This window comes from Nomascus leucogenys, chromosome 15 (genome assembly GCF_006542625.1).
Source record: "Nomascus leucogenys isolate Asia chromosome 15, Asia_NLE_v1, whole genome shotgun sequence".
Classification (NCBI taxonomy): domain Eukaryota; kingdom Metazoa; phylum Chordata; class Mammalia; order Primates; family Hylobatidae; genus Nomascus; species Nomascus leucogenys.
The window spans coordinates 49,505,945-49,523,015 of NC_044395.1; the positions used below are offsets into that span (position 1 = coordinate 49,505,945).

The following is a 17,071-nucleotide window of genomic DNA, read 5'->3' on the forward strand; positions in this document are numbered from 1 at the left end:
AGCCAGGCATGGCAGTGTGCGCCTGTAATCCCAGCTACTCTGGGGATTGAGGCAGGAGAATCGCTTGAACCCAGGAGGCAGAGGTTGCAGTGAGTCAAGATCATGCCACCGCACTCCAGCCTGGGTGACAGAGCCAGACCCTGTATTGAAAAAAAAAAAAAAAAAAAAAGAATGGCTTCCAGGAATACTCTGTTGTCTACTGTGCCAACTTACCCCGTCATGACACAAAGGTGAAGAACCAGAGGACATAATGATATATAGATACATCCTAGGGTGCCAAGCCCTGAAAATATGTGGGTAATGAAAAAGAAATAAATTTAAAATGCACATGGCTAAAAGATAGATGGTTAAAACTTCTACCAATCATCAGACATGCAAAGTAGTAAGCAGAAGATCTGACTCTTATCAAAGCCTAACCAAAATCCAAGTTCTCTCCTGTCAAGGAAATGAAGTGAATACAATTATAATTATTATAAATGCAACATAACTTTGTAGGGTTTTTTCCCAACGGAAACTGTACTACAGAAAATTTTTAAGAATGCCTATGCTTGAGAATCACTACCTGTATCAGTATTCAAAAAAAGGTGATTGTGTATTAACATGGTTTTAACTATTCCAAATATGAATAATTATTAAAGCACATGTGATCAATAATGCAAGAAGAAAGACTGAAATATCTTTTTTATTTTCTCTGTATAAAATGATATTATAGGCTGCTGGGGAGGGCAGGAAAGCCACACCCACCCAGCAAGGGCTCCGTGACTGGGTTCCCAGGACTGTCGAAGGAAGTTATAGCTGGGTGGGAGGGTGGGTAGCTTACACTCTCCAAGACTGCCTTCCAAACTCTTTGACACCTAAGAAAAGGTGAACAAGTCCTATTTTCAAGAGAAGATGGCTTTTAACAATTTTGAAGGATCTAAAACTGTGTACCTGCAGACATCAATAAGGATGAAGAATTTGTAGAAGAGTTTAACGGATTAAAAACTTTTGCTAGTTTTCCAAGTAGTAGTCCTGTTTCAGCATCAACACTGGCACAAGTAGGTTTTCTTTATATTGGTGAAGGAGATACCATGTGGTGCTTTAGTGGTCATGCAGGAGTAGATAGAAGGCAATATGGAGACTCAGCAGTTGGCAGACACAAGAAAGCATCCCAAACTGCAGATTACCAACGGCTTTTTTTTTTTTTGAGACGGAGTCTCACTCTGTTGCACAGGCTGGAGTGCAGTGGCGCGATCTCAGCTCACTGCCAGCTCCACCTCCCAGGTTCACACCATTCTCCTGCCTCAGCCTCCCGAGTAGCTGGGACTACAGATGCCCGCCACCACGCCCGGCTAATTTTTGGTATCTTTAGTAGAGACGGAGTTTTACTGTGTTAGCAAGGATAGTCTCGATCTCCTGACCTCGTGATCTGCCCACCTCAGCCTTCCAAAGTGCTGGGATTACAGGTGTGAGCCACCGCGCCCGGCCGGCATTTACTTTTAAAATAGTGCCACACAACCTGCAAATCTTAGTATCCAAAATGGTCAGTACAAAGTTGAAAACTGGGAAACAGTAATCAATTTGCCTTAGGCCATCTGAGATTCATGCAGATTATCTTTTGATAACTGGACAGGCTTTAGACGTATCAGATACCATAAACCCAAGAAACCCACGATGTATAGTGAGGAAGCTCAATTATAGTCATTCCAGAACTGGCCAAACTACGCCCACTTAACCCCAAGACAGTTAGTTAGTGCTGAACTCTAATACACAAGTATTGATGCCCAAGTGCAGTGCTTTTATTGTGGTAGAAAACTGAAAAATTGGGAACCTTATAGTGCTGGCTGGTGGCAGAAGAACATAGGCAACACTTTCTTAATTGCTTCTTTGTTTTGGGCCAGAATGTTAATATTTGAAGTGAATCTGACATTGTGAGTTCTGATAGGAATTTCCCCAATTCAACAAAACCTCTGAAGAAATCCATCCATGGAGGATTATGAAGCACAGATCATTACTTTGTGGATGTGGATGTACTCAGTTAACAAGCAGCAGCGTGCAGGAGCTGAATTTTATGCTTTAGGTAAAGGTGATAAAGTAAAATGCTTTTGCTGTGGAAGAAGGCTAACTGATGGAAACCCATTGAACACTCCTGGGAACAACATGCTAAGTGGTATCCAAGGTGTAAATATCTATTACAGGAGAAGGAACAAGAATATATAAATAATATCCATTTAACCCATTCACTTGAGGAGTCACTGGTGAGAAGTGCTGAAAAAAAATGTCATCACTAACTGTAAGAATGGATTATACTATCTTTCAAAATCCTATGGTACAAGAAGCTACACAAATGGGATTCAGTTTAAAGAATATTGAGAAAATAATGGAAGAAAAAATTCAAACATCTGGGAGCAACTATAAGTCACCTGAGGTTCTGGTTGCAGATTCATTGAGTGCTCAGAAAGACACAAGATGAATCAAGTCAGACTTCACTGCAAAAAGATACGGGGTCTCATTATGTTAACCAGGTTGGTCTTGGGCTACTGCCCTCAAGCAATCCTCCCACCTCAGCCTCTCAAGTAGCTGGGACTACAGGCCTATACCACCACACCCAGACTATATTGTAATTTCTAATGAGCCAGAGGAAAGACTAGGTAGAGGGAATTGAAGGAAGTATTATTGAAAAAAGGGGAGAAGAAGTAATGAGGAGCTCCAGATCCAGAGTCTGCCAGTAATAGCACAGAACTCATTCCAAGACCTCTAAATTACTGAAAAATTATAACAAAATGAGAAATATATCAAACACAGAATTGGTCCTAGGCTGTAAGAAGAAAATGAGAGACAAATAATAAGAACCTGTAGCGTGACAGCTTCAGAAAAGTATTATATAGGAACTGAAAAGGAAGTCTAGCCATATGTAATTTGGCTTTTGGGGAATAAAGTTTACATTGACATTCAAATATTCCAAGTAGTCTCCAACCAAAGCTGGTGACACCAAAGCAATCAAAGTTTCATGACCAATTAAAAAACCCAGAGTCTATTATTTTAGAAATAAATGAAAGATCATGATGGAAATTCCTTGTATAAAATCAGTATTGTCTTAGTAATTTTTTCAAAAGAAAATTATAATATAAAATCATATGAAGAAATGAATGGAGTTTATAACCAATATATGATGGAAAAAAGTACTGTGGAGGTATGTTAGATGATTATTTACTTAACATTTAATTAACATAAAATCTGGATTTTATGTTAAGTCTGGTGTTTATCATCTTTTTAAAATTAAAATATCATCACTCAAACTGAATTTTTACTGGACAGGTTCAGCAGAAAAAACAAGTAAATTGGCCAGGTGTGGTGGCTCATGCCTGTAATAACAGCACTTTGGGAGGCTGAGGCAGGCAGATCACGAGGTCAGGAGTTCAAGACCAGCCTGACCAACATGGTGAAACCCCGTCTCTACTAAAAATACAAAAAAAATTAGCCAGGCGTGATGGTGCACACCTGTAATCCCAGCTACTCAGGAGACTAAGGCAGGAGAATCACTTGAACCCGGGAGGCACTGGTTGCAGTGAGCCGATATCACACCACTGCATTCCAGCCTGGGTGACAGAGCGAGACTCCATCTCAAAAAATAATAATAATACATAAAAACAACAAGTAAATTGGCTGGGCACAGTGGCTCTTGCCTATAATCACAGCACTTTGGGAGGCCAAGGCAAAAGGATCACTTGAGCCCAAGAGTCTGAGACCAGCATAGGCAACATCCCATCTCTACAAAAATAAAAGTAAAAAGAAATAGCCGGACATTGTGGTACATGCCTGTGGTCCCAGCTACTTGGGAGGCTGAGGTAGGAGGATTGCTTGCGCCCAGGAGTTCGAGCTGTAGTGAGCCGTGATCACACCACTGTACTCTAGCCTGGGCAATACAATGAGACCAAAAAAATAAAATAAATAAAATAAATGGAAACAGGTAAATAGATGAGTTAACCTGAAGATAAATCTGAAAAGATAACCAGAATTCAGCACAAAGAGATGAAAAAGTAGGAAAATGTTAAAGAGCGATTAAGAAAACATGAAGAGGTACATAAGAATGTTTAACATGCATGTCAAAGGGGTTCCAAAACAATAGAATATAGAGAATGGGGAGAAGCAAGATTCAAAGAGGAGATGGATAAGAATTTAATTCCAGAACTAACCATGAATTCTCGGACTACAAAAGCTGAGTTCTGACCAAACTAAATAAAAATAAATATATATCCTAGTAAACCCAATATGCCAAAAATAAATTCTTCCAAAGTAAATCTTAAAAAAATTGAGAAAAAAAGAGAGAATACCTAAAAAGTAAAACCAACAGACTACAAAAAGTAACTACAGAGAACAAAGATAAAGGATTATCTTTAAATCATTGTTAATCTAGAATTCTATACCCAGCAAGATTGTCATTAATTCAACAAATATTTATCAAATCTCTACTACATGACAGACTCTATTTAGACGCTCAAGAGCTTATATTCTAGTAAGAATTCTTTCAAGGAGAATAATGCCAAAAAGAAATCCTACTCTCCTGCTGTCCTGAAATTTCCATTTCATTACAATTAAAAGTCCTTAGAACTCCTAATTTTCTGAAGTATTTTAAAATAAGTTTACTTGATGGCATACTCTAGGCTTTCTTAATTGGTGGTCCATGAACACTCTGAAATGAAATTTAGGTATCACTCCTTACATGAGCAGTTTTCTATACAGAATGTCCATATATGTCATCAGATTCTCATAGAGGTCTATGACTCAAAAGGGGTTACACCCACTTTTCTCTGACCCAACCCCACACACCCAGAATAGTTTGGTGCTATATAATTTCCACAGAACCCTATAAATCATCTTTCAGTCCTTTTCATACATTATTATTTGTGCCGTGACTTCTCCCACTAGAGAGTAAAACTCCATGAATGCAAAAGCTATCTCTTGTTTACCAGCATCTAGCACAGAAACACAAAAGTACAGAGCAAAAAGTAAATATTTTATAACTAAAATGAATTGCTAAATGTAACTCTGAAATATACTCCCTTGTTACAGAATTCAAGAACTAAACCTTAGGTAAATAAATAATTATTAATCTCTCCTAGTTAAATTTTTTAATGTTGACTATCAAGTCTATTAAACAACCTGAAAAGATTTCAATGTAAATGTTTTTAAAATATTAACTTGGCAATAAAATTTATATAACCTTGATTATATATTTACTTTAAAGAATATCAAACAACATAACATTAACTTCATTTCTGTAAACTTAAAAATTTGGAAGCCTAGCTAATTATATTATTAAATGCACTGAGTGTTTGGAGATAGTACCAATGTTGTTTTAATATTCAAGAAGAATATACATCATAAAAACCCATCCTTATATCATTTTTCCCATAAGAAATCACAACAGAGGCAGAATATGAAATTATATATATAAAGAGATATAAAGAGACAGATATATACACATAGAAGTATAGCCTATCAAAGATGAAGACGTAAACTTTAAAAGGGCAATGAAGAGCACAAGACAGTGATTTCCTTCTAAAATAAGTGAAATTCAATCATATAGATGATATCAAGGCTTTTTTGAACATTTAAGTCTATCCATTAACACAGAGAAGATTATCCTCAAATACAAGTGGCTTCCCTTTTACTTTTTTTAAGAAAACATGATTTTAAAAAGATATAGCTTATGGGAAGACATCAAAGGTTAAAACAAAATACTTACCAAGTTGGCCATATAAATTGTGAGCAGCCCTCTCCTGCAAATAATTTTAAAAGGAAGATATTAAACTTCAATTTGACTTAATAATCACTTTATCATTTATTAGAAGTCTATAAAAAGAATTATATTCTCGGAAATTGGGAAATGTACTGGTATCTTAGAAAAACGGGTAAATTATGCTGAACTAATTTCTCTGTGACCTAAATTTAGCTGCATCTAAATAAATTCCACAAAATCACTTGTTTTGTGGTCATTAAATATTCTTAGAGGTCATTAAGTAAATATTTAAAATTACTATTTCCCCATTGTTATTTGTTATTGGCAAGGGTGGTATAATTTCTTACTAGTCTATGTTTATGCTAGAGAAATCTAAATTTTGTAATAAAGAATTCTAATTCATCTTGCCAAAAAGTAAAGAACAATTCTGACCAAATAAAAATTTATCAAAAAATAAATAAAACAAGCCCTCTATCTGTTTCACACACAATACAATTGTTTATTTCATTAAATAATATTACAAATCATACTAAATCACATTGGTTTTAATTTCATTTTAAATGAAAAGTCAGGCACTAAGGGAACTTTCTAATGCCAAAGGACAAACAAAAGTTCTATAAACACTTTACACAAAAACTGCATATTTACCAAACTTATTTAATAAAAATTCAGGTAGAAAGTCAAACATAACAACTTTTTTCTGCCCTTAATCAGTCTATTTAGCTTATGCTGCATATGAGAAATGAAGGAAGCACATTCTGTTCTCTAGGAAATGTCTTCAATAGGTTTTAAGAATTCAAGGTCAGAGTTCGACCTCTGAAAATTACAAAAACTTATTTTAGTTTCCTTTATGAACATTTTCAGTACTCAAAGAAAATAAAATATATCTAAAAAGTACCAATGTCAAATAACATTCATTTAAATATGCCGAATCTTCATATTGATATTGTCAATGAAATCTTCTTAATGCCCGATTCATACAGAGTCCTGAATGTTCGTTATTTTAAATGGTTTAGTAAGATTTTTAATATTCCTAAAGCCACATGCAGGCAGTATGATTTAACTGAACAGTACTAAAGTAAAGTTAGGTACTCTGGGACTCTGTAATTTTGTCATTAAAATTAGGGAACATTTGAGGGACTAGTTATCTACTTATTAAATCTACTTTTTTAACATAAAAATTATTAAAGAAAAAATTTACATTATCACCAGTATATAAAATATAACATTGGACCTACTCTGGTTGAAAGGGGAAGGGGATATAGGACCCACAGTGCCACACACGCAGTGCCATACACTCCTAGCAATCTCTCCCCAGTAGATCCTAATGCATTTCAGCAGAACAAGAGAACCCAATTGCCCTTACAAAAAGAATTTTTAAAAATCACTGGTAAAGGTGATAGGATGATCTATGCAGCAAACCAACATGGCAGAAACCTGCACATTCTACACATGTACTCCTGAACTGAAAAGTTAGGAAAAGAAAATAATAATAAAATCACTTGTAAGATTATCTATAAGGTTTTTTAATGTCCTTTTTTCTATGATTTTTACATATGGATTGAAAGTGTTCTCACCATTAGCTCCTACCAAATTCTAAATCAAAAATACTCTAATATTGCTTATTCTAAATAAGTTATACTGAGATAAATTAGAGTAACATTAACATCCAAGAATCCCACATACACTGAAGAAAGAAAAGTTAAGTGCTTCTCAAGGGATACCCATTTTTACCAAAGGCTGGTTACATATGAAGAAAAAAATATATATTACAAATTCCAAAATAAAAATATTTCTTTACTTTCTGTGAGAGAGCCTGACAATTTTTTTTCTTTTTCTTTTTTTTTTTTTTTTTTTTTTTTTTTTTTGAGACAGGATCTCATTCTGTCACCCAGGCTGGAGTGCAGTAGTACAGTCATAGCTCACTGCAGTCTCAAACTCCTGGGCTCAAGTGATCTTACTGCCTCAGTTTCCCAAATAGCTGAAACTACAGGTGCACACCATCATGCCTACTAATTTTTTAATTTTCTGTAGAGGCACAGTCTTGCTATGCTGTCCAAGCTGGTTCAAGTATCTGGATTTAGGCAATCCTCCTGCCCTGGCACCCCAAAGTTCTGGGATTACAGGCATGTGCTACCGTACCCCGCTGACAAATGCATTTCAAGGTGAAATGAGCTAAAGCTGAGTATCCCTTATCCAAAATGCCTGAGACTAGAAGTGTTTCCAATTTTTGATTTTTTGTATTTTGTAGTATTTGCATATACATAATGAAATAACTTGGGGATGAGACCCAAGTCTAAACATAAAATTCATTTATGTTTCATATACACCTTATACTTGGCAAAAACTGCAATTACTTTTGCACCAACCTAAATACATACAACTTAATGCAATTTTATATAACATTTTTAGTAATTTTGTGCATGAAACAAAGTTTGTGTTCAGTACTTAAATGTGAAATTTTCCACTTACGGCATCATGCTGGTGCTCAGTCATAATTAAGGTTATTATGTTGTTATTGTAAACCACAGAAATAAACAAATTTCTTTGACAATTGTGTTTTTGACTGGAGCTATCCTGGACATTTTGTCATTCACAGACAGTTGTCTTGATCCTCTTCCAAAAATGGTTTATAATCAGCTACAGGACTTTGACAGGTGCTCTTAAATGCAGGTTTCTAATATCTTTGGAGATTGTGACATTGGAATAAAGGAAAATCATTCAGGACTCATGAAGAGCTGAAATGTTCATGAATATCAAGCAGGACAAGAGTTAACTGAATGTACTGAACTAAGAAAACTTAAGTAATCTTTTTTAACCTTTTGCTTAAAACATTGCTGATCCTTGTTTTATTTTTCAGAGTCACGAAGTTTTTCTCGAGCTATCTACAGTTTTCAACAATTAAGTAAGGTATACTCCTATGAACAAAGTTTGGAGAATATTTGTTTCTTTCTGCTTGGTTTCTTCAGAATTTGGAAACTTTGTGAGCATTCTTAACATAGGGTAATATAGTTATTTGTATCACTGCAATAAGAATCCATTTTCTTTTGCAACAAGACACAACTGGAGAGACTGGTTGTTTTACCAAGGCTTTGACTGGAAGGGTGTGCTTCCCTTTAAGGAATTAAGCTTGACTTGCAGAAACAATAAAAGCCCCTTGGGGAAACTGGCCTCATACCCTGTCTACACAGTTCCTGTACAGGGTTCCTAACTTGTGGTGAGTAAAGAATGTCACTTTCTATCAGGTCCAGGAGCCCCAAGTTATCTTGACACCTCAAGAAGAGAGGAATTTACCCAATTCACAGGTATTTGAGGGTACAAACCCATGGCTGAGCTCGGCTTTAAAAAGTCTTATCTGAACCAGGTGTGGTGGCTCACACCTGTAATCCCAACACTTCCGGAGGCCAAGGAGGGCGGATCACCTGGGATCAGGAGTTCGAGACCAGCCTGACCAACATGAAGAAACCCCATCTCTACTAAAAATACAAAAAATTAGCCAGGCGTGGTGGTGCATGCCTGTAATCCCAGCTACTCAGGAGGCTGAGGCAGGAGAATCACTTGAACCCAGGAGGCGGAGGTTGCAGTGAGCCAAGATCGCGCCATTGCACTCAAGCCTGGGCAACAAGAGCAAAACTCCATCTCAAAAAAAAAACAAAAAACAAAAAAACAGTCTTATCTGAGATTCCGTATGGAATAGAGTTCCATCAGAGCCAATTTTAAAAGCCTATGTGAAAATAATTATTCTTGGTGTACTTGATGCAAATGATTAAGCCACGTATAACACTAAAGTTTATTCTGCAAACAACTCGGTCCTATCATGACTTGTTTGCAACAAAATGAGGACTGGAGAGAAAGAAGTAAGTTTCAAAACTTATCATACACTTGTAATTAAATTCTCACCTCATTAGTTGTTTTTAAGTTTTGTCTGCATTTTAGACTAACCCTGCTTATTCCTGTGAACCAACCAGTGATCTCTGGCTGCAGATAAGAAGAAAAAAAATGGATGGGTAATGTAAAAATCTGGATCAACATTCTAATTCTGGGCAATTATCCTGCAAATCCTGCCAGGTGGTGAGAATAAATGGGGTGCCCATAACCTGAAGGTTTTTTTTTTTTTTTTTTTGAAAATGAGACCAAAGGAGCTAACCAAACCAAGCCCCATGCACCCAAGTCTTAGGAGGCATAACTATAGCCACCAGTTATCTGGGCATGTCAGCAGCCTCAGAGTTTTTGAGCTGTGCTTACCCCCATGTTTTGTTTTGTTACATGTCTTCTAATATCCTGGTTTGTCTCTTCTCACCTTCAGGCCATCAAACTCCAAACAGTCATGCAACCGTAGCCTCAAATGATGGCTCCCTTTTACTGGGGACCCTTAGATAGGCCTCTAAGAGAGACATGACTGCCATTTTCCCAAAACAGCACCCCCTGTCAGCAGAAAGCAGTTAAGATTGGTCATCATCCTTAACCTAACAGCAATTAGATGTACCCCTCCAGAAGGGGAAATTGATAGCAGCAGGAGGCAGTCAAATGCCTAGGCAGATAGGGGTGGGTCCCTGGTGAAATCCTACCTCCAAGCGGAACACAGTTTAAAGCCTGAAAGCCAAGCCACAAGTCAAATCCAAAGACCAGATTAAGAACTTGCCTTCCTGTTTGGCATACTTTCCTCCAATTAATCCCCACCCTCCACCTATTTTACATATACCTACCCTTTCCTAATTGGTTTTCTATGCTGTCGTGCCCACCTTTGAGTAGTCTTTGTTTTAAACTTTTTTGCATACTCACAAACCAATCAGCAAGCACTTCCCTATTCTGAGGCCATAAAAGCCCCAGACACAGGCACACTGAGAGGAACAAAAAACCAAACTGTGGGGGTGGGGGACCACCCCCGCGTCTCCTCTCCGCTGAGCTGTTCCACCGCTCAATAAAATTCTTCTCTGCCCTCTTCACCCTTCAAATTATCAGCATATCCTAATTCTTCTTGGACATGGAACAAGAGCCTGGAAACTGCCAAACGTGGGTACAAGCCATAACACAGGCGGGCCACGTAGAGGTGCTGCCTCCAGTGGAAGGCCTGGGGCTAAGCAAGGCCTGGGTGCAGGGCAGGGGGGCATCACCAGCTGTGGAGGTCTCCAGTTGGCAAAGTGGACAAGAAAAATCCTGCATCAATACCTCACACCTAAGGCATACGAGGCACTAAACAAATGATTATGGAATTACTAGACACAGCCAACAAGGTATTTCTAAGAACACATCCTTACAGAAAAAAAGTGTATTATAGACATATAATCACCAAAGATAACCACTAGGACAAGGGAGGGCCAATTAATGATACCAATTTATTAGCAAAGAAGTGATCAGACCTCCTTAAAGTTGCATAAAACTTAACAATCTACAAGGTAAAATCAATATTATGAAATCAAATTTTACCCACCCAATAGGACCATGAAGTGTAAGGCAGATACCATTATCCTTACTCTATTGAAGACCAAGAATCAGAGAAGTGAAGTGGTTTCCTTAAAAAGGTAAAAGTAACAAAAAGAGAAGCTGGAATTCGGAGTCAGTTCATCTGACTCCAGTTTCAGGTTCTGTCCAATGCATTACTTCTACAGAAAATCTTTGCACTACTAAATTATCTTTTTTGTTGTTGTTTGTTTTTGAGACAGTCTTGCTCTGTCACCCAGGCTGGAGTGCAGTGGTGTAATCTTGGCTCACTGAAACTTCCACCTCCCAGGCACAAGGCATCCTCCCACCCCAGCCTCCCGAGTAGCTGGCACCACAGGCACACACCACCACACCCAGCTAATTTTTTGTATTTTGGATAGAGCAAGGTTTCGCCATGTTGGCCAGGCTGGTCTCGAAATCCTGAGCTCAAGCAATCTGCCCACCTCGGCCTCCCAAAGTGCTGGAATAACAGGCATGAGCCACCGTACCTGGCCCTAAATCATCTTTAAGTTCTGTAATTCACTTGCTTGTTTAACATGGCATCCTAACAGGCTTCTATTCTTTGAGGAAGACTAAAGCCTTCACATACTGTTACTATTATGAAAAAGCAGAGAATGTATTGCTATTAGATTAAGTCCTATTCTGTTCTCAAAATTTCAATTTATCTTTCCCCAAATCACCTCCTTAATAGCTTTTGCTGAATTCAGACCCGGAGAGAACATTATCTCTGAAGGGTATGATATGTTGGATTATAGAGCCACACTCTTTGATAGGATTTCTTTCACATAACATCTTCATCCTCTGTTCCAATGTCAACTTTATAACTGTACTATATCAGAGCAATAATTTATCACATCTTCAGTTATGTTAAGCACTACGAAAAACTGAGAAGTCAGTTAAATGCCATTTTATTGTTTTACATTTGACTATATTTAGCCTAAATCTGAAGACAAATAGGCCACTCCCTTACTGGTGAGTAAATCCTCTTTGGAAATCAAGTTACCTATTAAAACATGGCTAACACAGTGATGGAGAGGGGGAGGTGCCCATTAGAACAGATGATGGCATAGGCCTAAAAAGAAGAAGCTGGGGCCAAGAAGCACAATAAGTAACTTGTTAAACTTCACAGGAGATTATGATACCCATATCCTACACTCCCATTCTGAGAGTCACTAGATTAGAAGGCTGGGAAAGCTCAGCAAATAAGCAGTCCAATATTCCTTTATACCACAAAAGCTTTTCTCATTGTTCCCTTCTTTTATTTATCTATTTATTTTGGTTGGAGAAGGGATTCAATCTCTCAAAGTTGCAGCATACAAAATTTAAGTGGGTGTACACCTCCAGGGGTGTTATCAAAAAAAGTATTAAGAACAATTGCAGCCAGGCACAGTGCCTCACATGTGTAATCCCAGCACTTTGTGAGGCCAAGATAGGAGGATCACTTAAGCCCATCAGTTTGAGAGAGCCTGGGCTATCTCATCTCTACCAAAAATAAAAAACTGACCTGGTCACTGTGGCACATGCCTGTGGTCCCAGCTACTCGGGAGACTGAGGCAGGAGGATCACCTGTGCCCAAGAGATCAAGGCTGCAGTGAGCTATGACTGTACCACTGTACTCTAGCCTAGATGACAAGTGAAACTCTGTCTCAAAAAAAAAAACAAAAAAAAAAAGAACCACTGCTACGGGAACTGTGTAGTCAGAGTATCATCATTCTTATAGGAAAACATTAAATAAAATAAATGTTCTGTAACATCTTAGTAGATTAAAAAGTATCCACACATCCTGCTGAAATTCTAAGCATTATTATCATCTAACAGCATTATCATTTCTAATTAGATGCGTAATCAATAATAGGTTTTTTTTCCAGGAACTTTGGTGTATATATTATTTAGCTAACCTCAAAGTTTTGAATGATACTACATATCACACTTCACAACAGGCCACTGGGGAATACAGTAGGAACAATGCAACTTCTAAATTCTAAATATGTATATATCCTATATATGCATATGAAATATACATATAAAAATAATTATATGTTCTATAAATAAGGAGATACTAGAAATAAAAGAAAGTGAAAATTCCTAAACACTGTAATGGCTTATTAAGAAATGCTATTTAATCATCTCAGAAAATCTTTCAAGGTATAATGGGTTTTTAACTGTCAGAATGTTTTAGAAGGTATAAAAATACTTCCTTAAGGCATAGGAATTAATAGAATAAATGTCTAATCTAGAGCAAGAGTCTATGATCATGTCCTATCTTATATAGTACATAAAGAGTAAACTTTACAGAAGGCTACAAAGTGTTTAATCTTCTGGTGAAGTTAACATGCCAATGAAACTTGAAGATACCAAGAACTTACAGACGAAATTTATGAGTATTCTTTTATTCGCATATTATATAGATCATTCATTCTGGTCATACCTGGTTTGGAGTTTCATAAGTACTATAGTGCAATTTAATAATTCAACAAATGAGTATGCTTGCAATAAATATGCAATTGTTGATACTTTAATCCATGTTCCTGTTTGAGCACACTGCAATTCTTAACTAATACTAAATATCAAAGCAAATTCCACAGCAATTCTACAAAACAAAATCCATCAGAACAACTTCTTTCTAAACCACAAACAAAGCACTTCCTAGAAAAAGAAAAAGAAGACTAGTTCTTAACAGCCCTCCTACAGATAAACTAGATGTTACCAATGCTTCCTACTGAGTTACTATGATCAGAGTCCTTTGTGGCACAAATTTTTTAAGCAACCCTGGAAACAACTTCAAAGCTTTCTCAGAACCCCACAATGATGCGATTAAGATTTAAGTAAGCTGCCCTCTTACTGGGTGTCAGAAACTAGCAAGCAAAGCATGCTTAATACTACTAGAAAGGGAGGGGGTAATTGATGAACGGATTAGAGAGAAGGAAAAAAGAGGAAGAAAGAAACTTAAACCAATATAGATGAAGATATTTACAGATAGATAGATCTTTACCTATGTATTTATATCTATATCCAGATAGAAAGAGAGATAAGTGCATACTGTATGTTCTCACCTCATTAAATACTTTTTGAAAAACTGATTATACAACTGAATGCAAAATCTCAGAGTAAAGATTGCACTGTTAAAGCTTTAGAGGTTTAAAACTTAGGACTACCAGTATTTGCTATTTTGTAAAAAGAAACTGCTAGTCATCACAATATGTTTCTTCTACTCTTTCTAGTATATTGCTGACATTAAATTTAAAGACTGAAATGTATATATTTCAATTGACAACTGGCTCCTTAAATGTTGCTGCTTCTAAATGTTCAATCTTAGACCTCCTCTCATACTGGGCTTTCACACATGAATCTACTTCCACAGTTTCAACGACCACCTATTAGAGGAAAACTTCCCATTTTTATTTCTCTAACTACCATCTTTCCCTTGAACCTAGACTCACATTTCCAGCTGCCTGCTGGCTATTTCCACCAGCATATCATTGATTTTCTCTGTGAATTAAAGGCATAATTATAAATTCTTCCTTACCAAACAAGAACTATGATACTAATATGCTTGATTTTTGGCACTAGATGTAATAATTTTAAAATATGCATAACATCAACTCTTGTAAATTACTTATAAGCTTTTAATGGATCTTGATATTCAATGAAGTCTTACATAAATTCGTGGTAAGTAAAGAATACTTTTTCAGAGCAAATTAAGCTACTAAAGTAACTCACAAATTCCAAATACGCAGACACATTTACTTAAAACAAGACACACTGTAAGGCAACTTGTCAAGAGATCTCTGTTTTAAAGTTTAACTCCAAAGGGAAAAGAAAAAATACAAAACCTGATTTTTTTCTTAAAGTCACTAAGCTTGTGAACAACACTAAAAAACAAAAATTAAAGTTTTTAATTAAACCCAACCAGGAATTGTGATTGATATGCACAGACATACCCAACTCTCAACAGAAAGAACTACAGAGCTATTTCCCAGTATTGTTAACTGCATCACCTAATAAACAAAAGAACTAAATCAACACATACACAAAGAGTTCAATAATGTAACAATCAGATCAAGGGAAGGGTCAATTTTTCTTCAGCAACCATGTGATAACAGTTATAAAGAAGTTAAACAAAGCTAGACTTAAATTTCTTATTAAGTCGTTAAAACAATAAAACCACTTCAGCTAATATTTAGAATACGTCATAATCTGTAATACCCAAAAATTTTCTTTGAACAACCAGTGCCTAAGAATGAAACACTAGTGCAAAAGCTCATTTACAGGAAATAAAAACAGAAAGCTTAAAAAAAAAAAACCCTCAGCTATCAAAAGTGAAAATAAAATAGAAAATAAACTAGCAACCCAAATCCACATTATCACCTCACATCCAGGAAACTTCTCTTTATGCCCTAAGAAGTTATTGCTCTTAATATCAGTAACACTCTTTTACTTTGGTTTTACTGTATTTGAACTAATGTTAGTGTTCAAAGAAAGAGAAAACACAAACCAACAAACAAAAAACAAATCCAATAATAAGCAGCCCTAAGATGGACCTAGACAGATTGCCACATTTTGAGAGGTAGTAAAATGGTAACATTAAGAAACTTCAAAGATGTATATTGTAGTCCACAGAGCAAGCACTAAAAGAAAATAACGAAAAAAAAATTAAAGTGGAATTCTAAAAACAAAACAAAAAAAAATCAAACAATACAAAGGAAGTAAGGAGGAACAGACAAATGAAAAGCAGAAAACAAATAATAAAATGGCACACTCAACCTAGCCATACCAATAAATAATAAATTCCTCAAATGTTAATGAACTGAATAATCTAATTTAAAAGCTAACACTAGCAGAATAGATTTTAAAAAAATAAGACCCCACTGTATGTTATCTGCTAAAAAGAAAAAAAACTTTAAATATAAAGACACAGATGTTTGAAATTAATTGGAAAGAAATACACTCTGCAAACTGTAAACATGAAAAGGTTGGAGTAGCTATATCAATACCAAATAAAAATAGTTCAGGCGCGGTGGCTCATGCCTATAATCCCAGCACTTCGGGAGGCCAAGGCGGGTGGATCATTTCAGGTCAGGAGTTTGAGACCAGCCTGGCCAACATGGTGAAACCCCGTCTCTACCAAAAATACAAAATTAGCCAGGCATGGTGGCGCGTGCCTGTAATCCCAGCTACTCAGGAGACTGAGGCACAAGAGTTGCTTGAACCCGGTGGGTGGAGGTTGCAGTGAGCCAACATCATGCCACTGCACTCCAGCAGGAGCAACAGAGTGTGACTCTATCTCAAAAAAAATAAGAAATAAAAAAATCAAATAAAAATAAACTTCAGAACAAATAATATCTGAGCTACAGAAGGACATTCCATATGGATAAAAGGTTCAATTCATCATGACATCATGAAGAAATGGTAACAAAAAAGTGCATATACCAATAAAACCTTCACAGAAATTGATAGCATTAAAAAGAGAAACAGACAATTCCAGAATCACAGTTGGAGATTTTACACTTTTCTCTCAGCAAATGAAAAAACTAGACTAAGAAAATTCGTAAAGATACAGATCAGTAGTTCTCAACAAGGAGAGATTTGTTCCATGGGGAGATGTAGCAATGCCTGCAGGAATTTTTGGTTATCTCAACTTGGTGGGGTGGGGAAGGCAGTGCTAATGGCATGTATAGATACACTGCACAAGAGAGCCCTCCCAATAAGGTATTACCTGGCCCAAAACATGTCAATAGTGCCAAAGTTGAGAAAACCAGCTGTAGACAAACATCACTGTCAATGATCTTGTCCTTGTTGATATTAAAAAAAAAAAAAAAAAAAAAAAAAAACGCTACAAATAGGCGAAAGAAGAAAGCTCAGTCAGGCCTGGTGGCTCACACCTGTAATCTCAGCACATTGGGAGGC

At 36.6% G+C, this 17,071-nt stretch overlaps 1 protein-coding gene and 1 pseudogene across 3 annotated transcripts in view; one reads left to right on the forward strand and one right to left on the reverse strand.

Annotated features, from left to right (window-relative positions):
• The window catches only part of TMEM135 (transmembrane protein 135), a 273,418-nt gene that overhangs the window by 219,939 nt on the left and 36,408 nt on the right, over positions 1 to 17,071 (reverse strand). For all 3 annotated transcript variants that reach the window (XM_030829053.1, XM_030829054.1, XM_030829055.1), the window contains one exon: positions 5,729 to 5,762. In XM_030829053.1, the coding sequence (XP_030684913.1) occupies positions 5,729 to 5,762 (34 nt within the window). The remainder of the gene's footprint in view (positions 1 to 5,728; positions 5,763 to 17,071) is intronic.
• LOC101177917 lies at positions 892 to 5,073 on the forward strand (annotated as a pseudogene).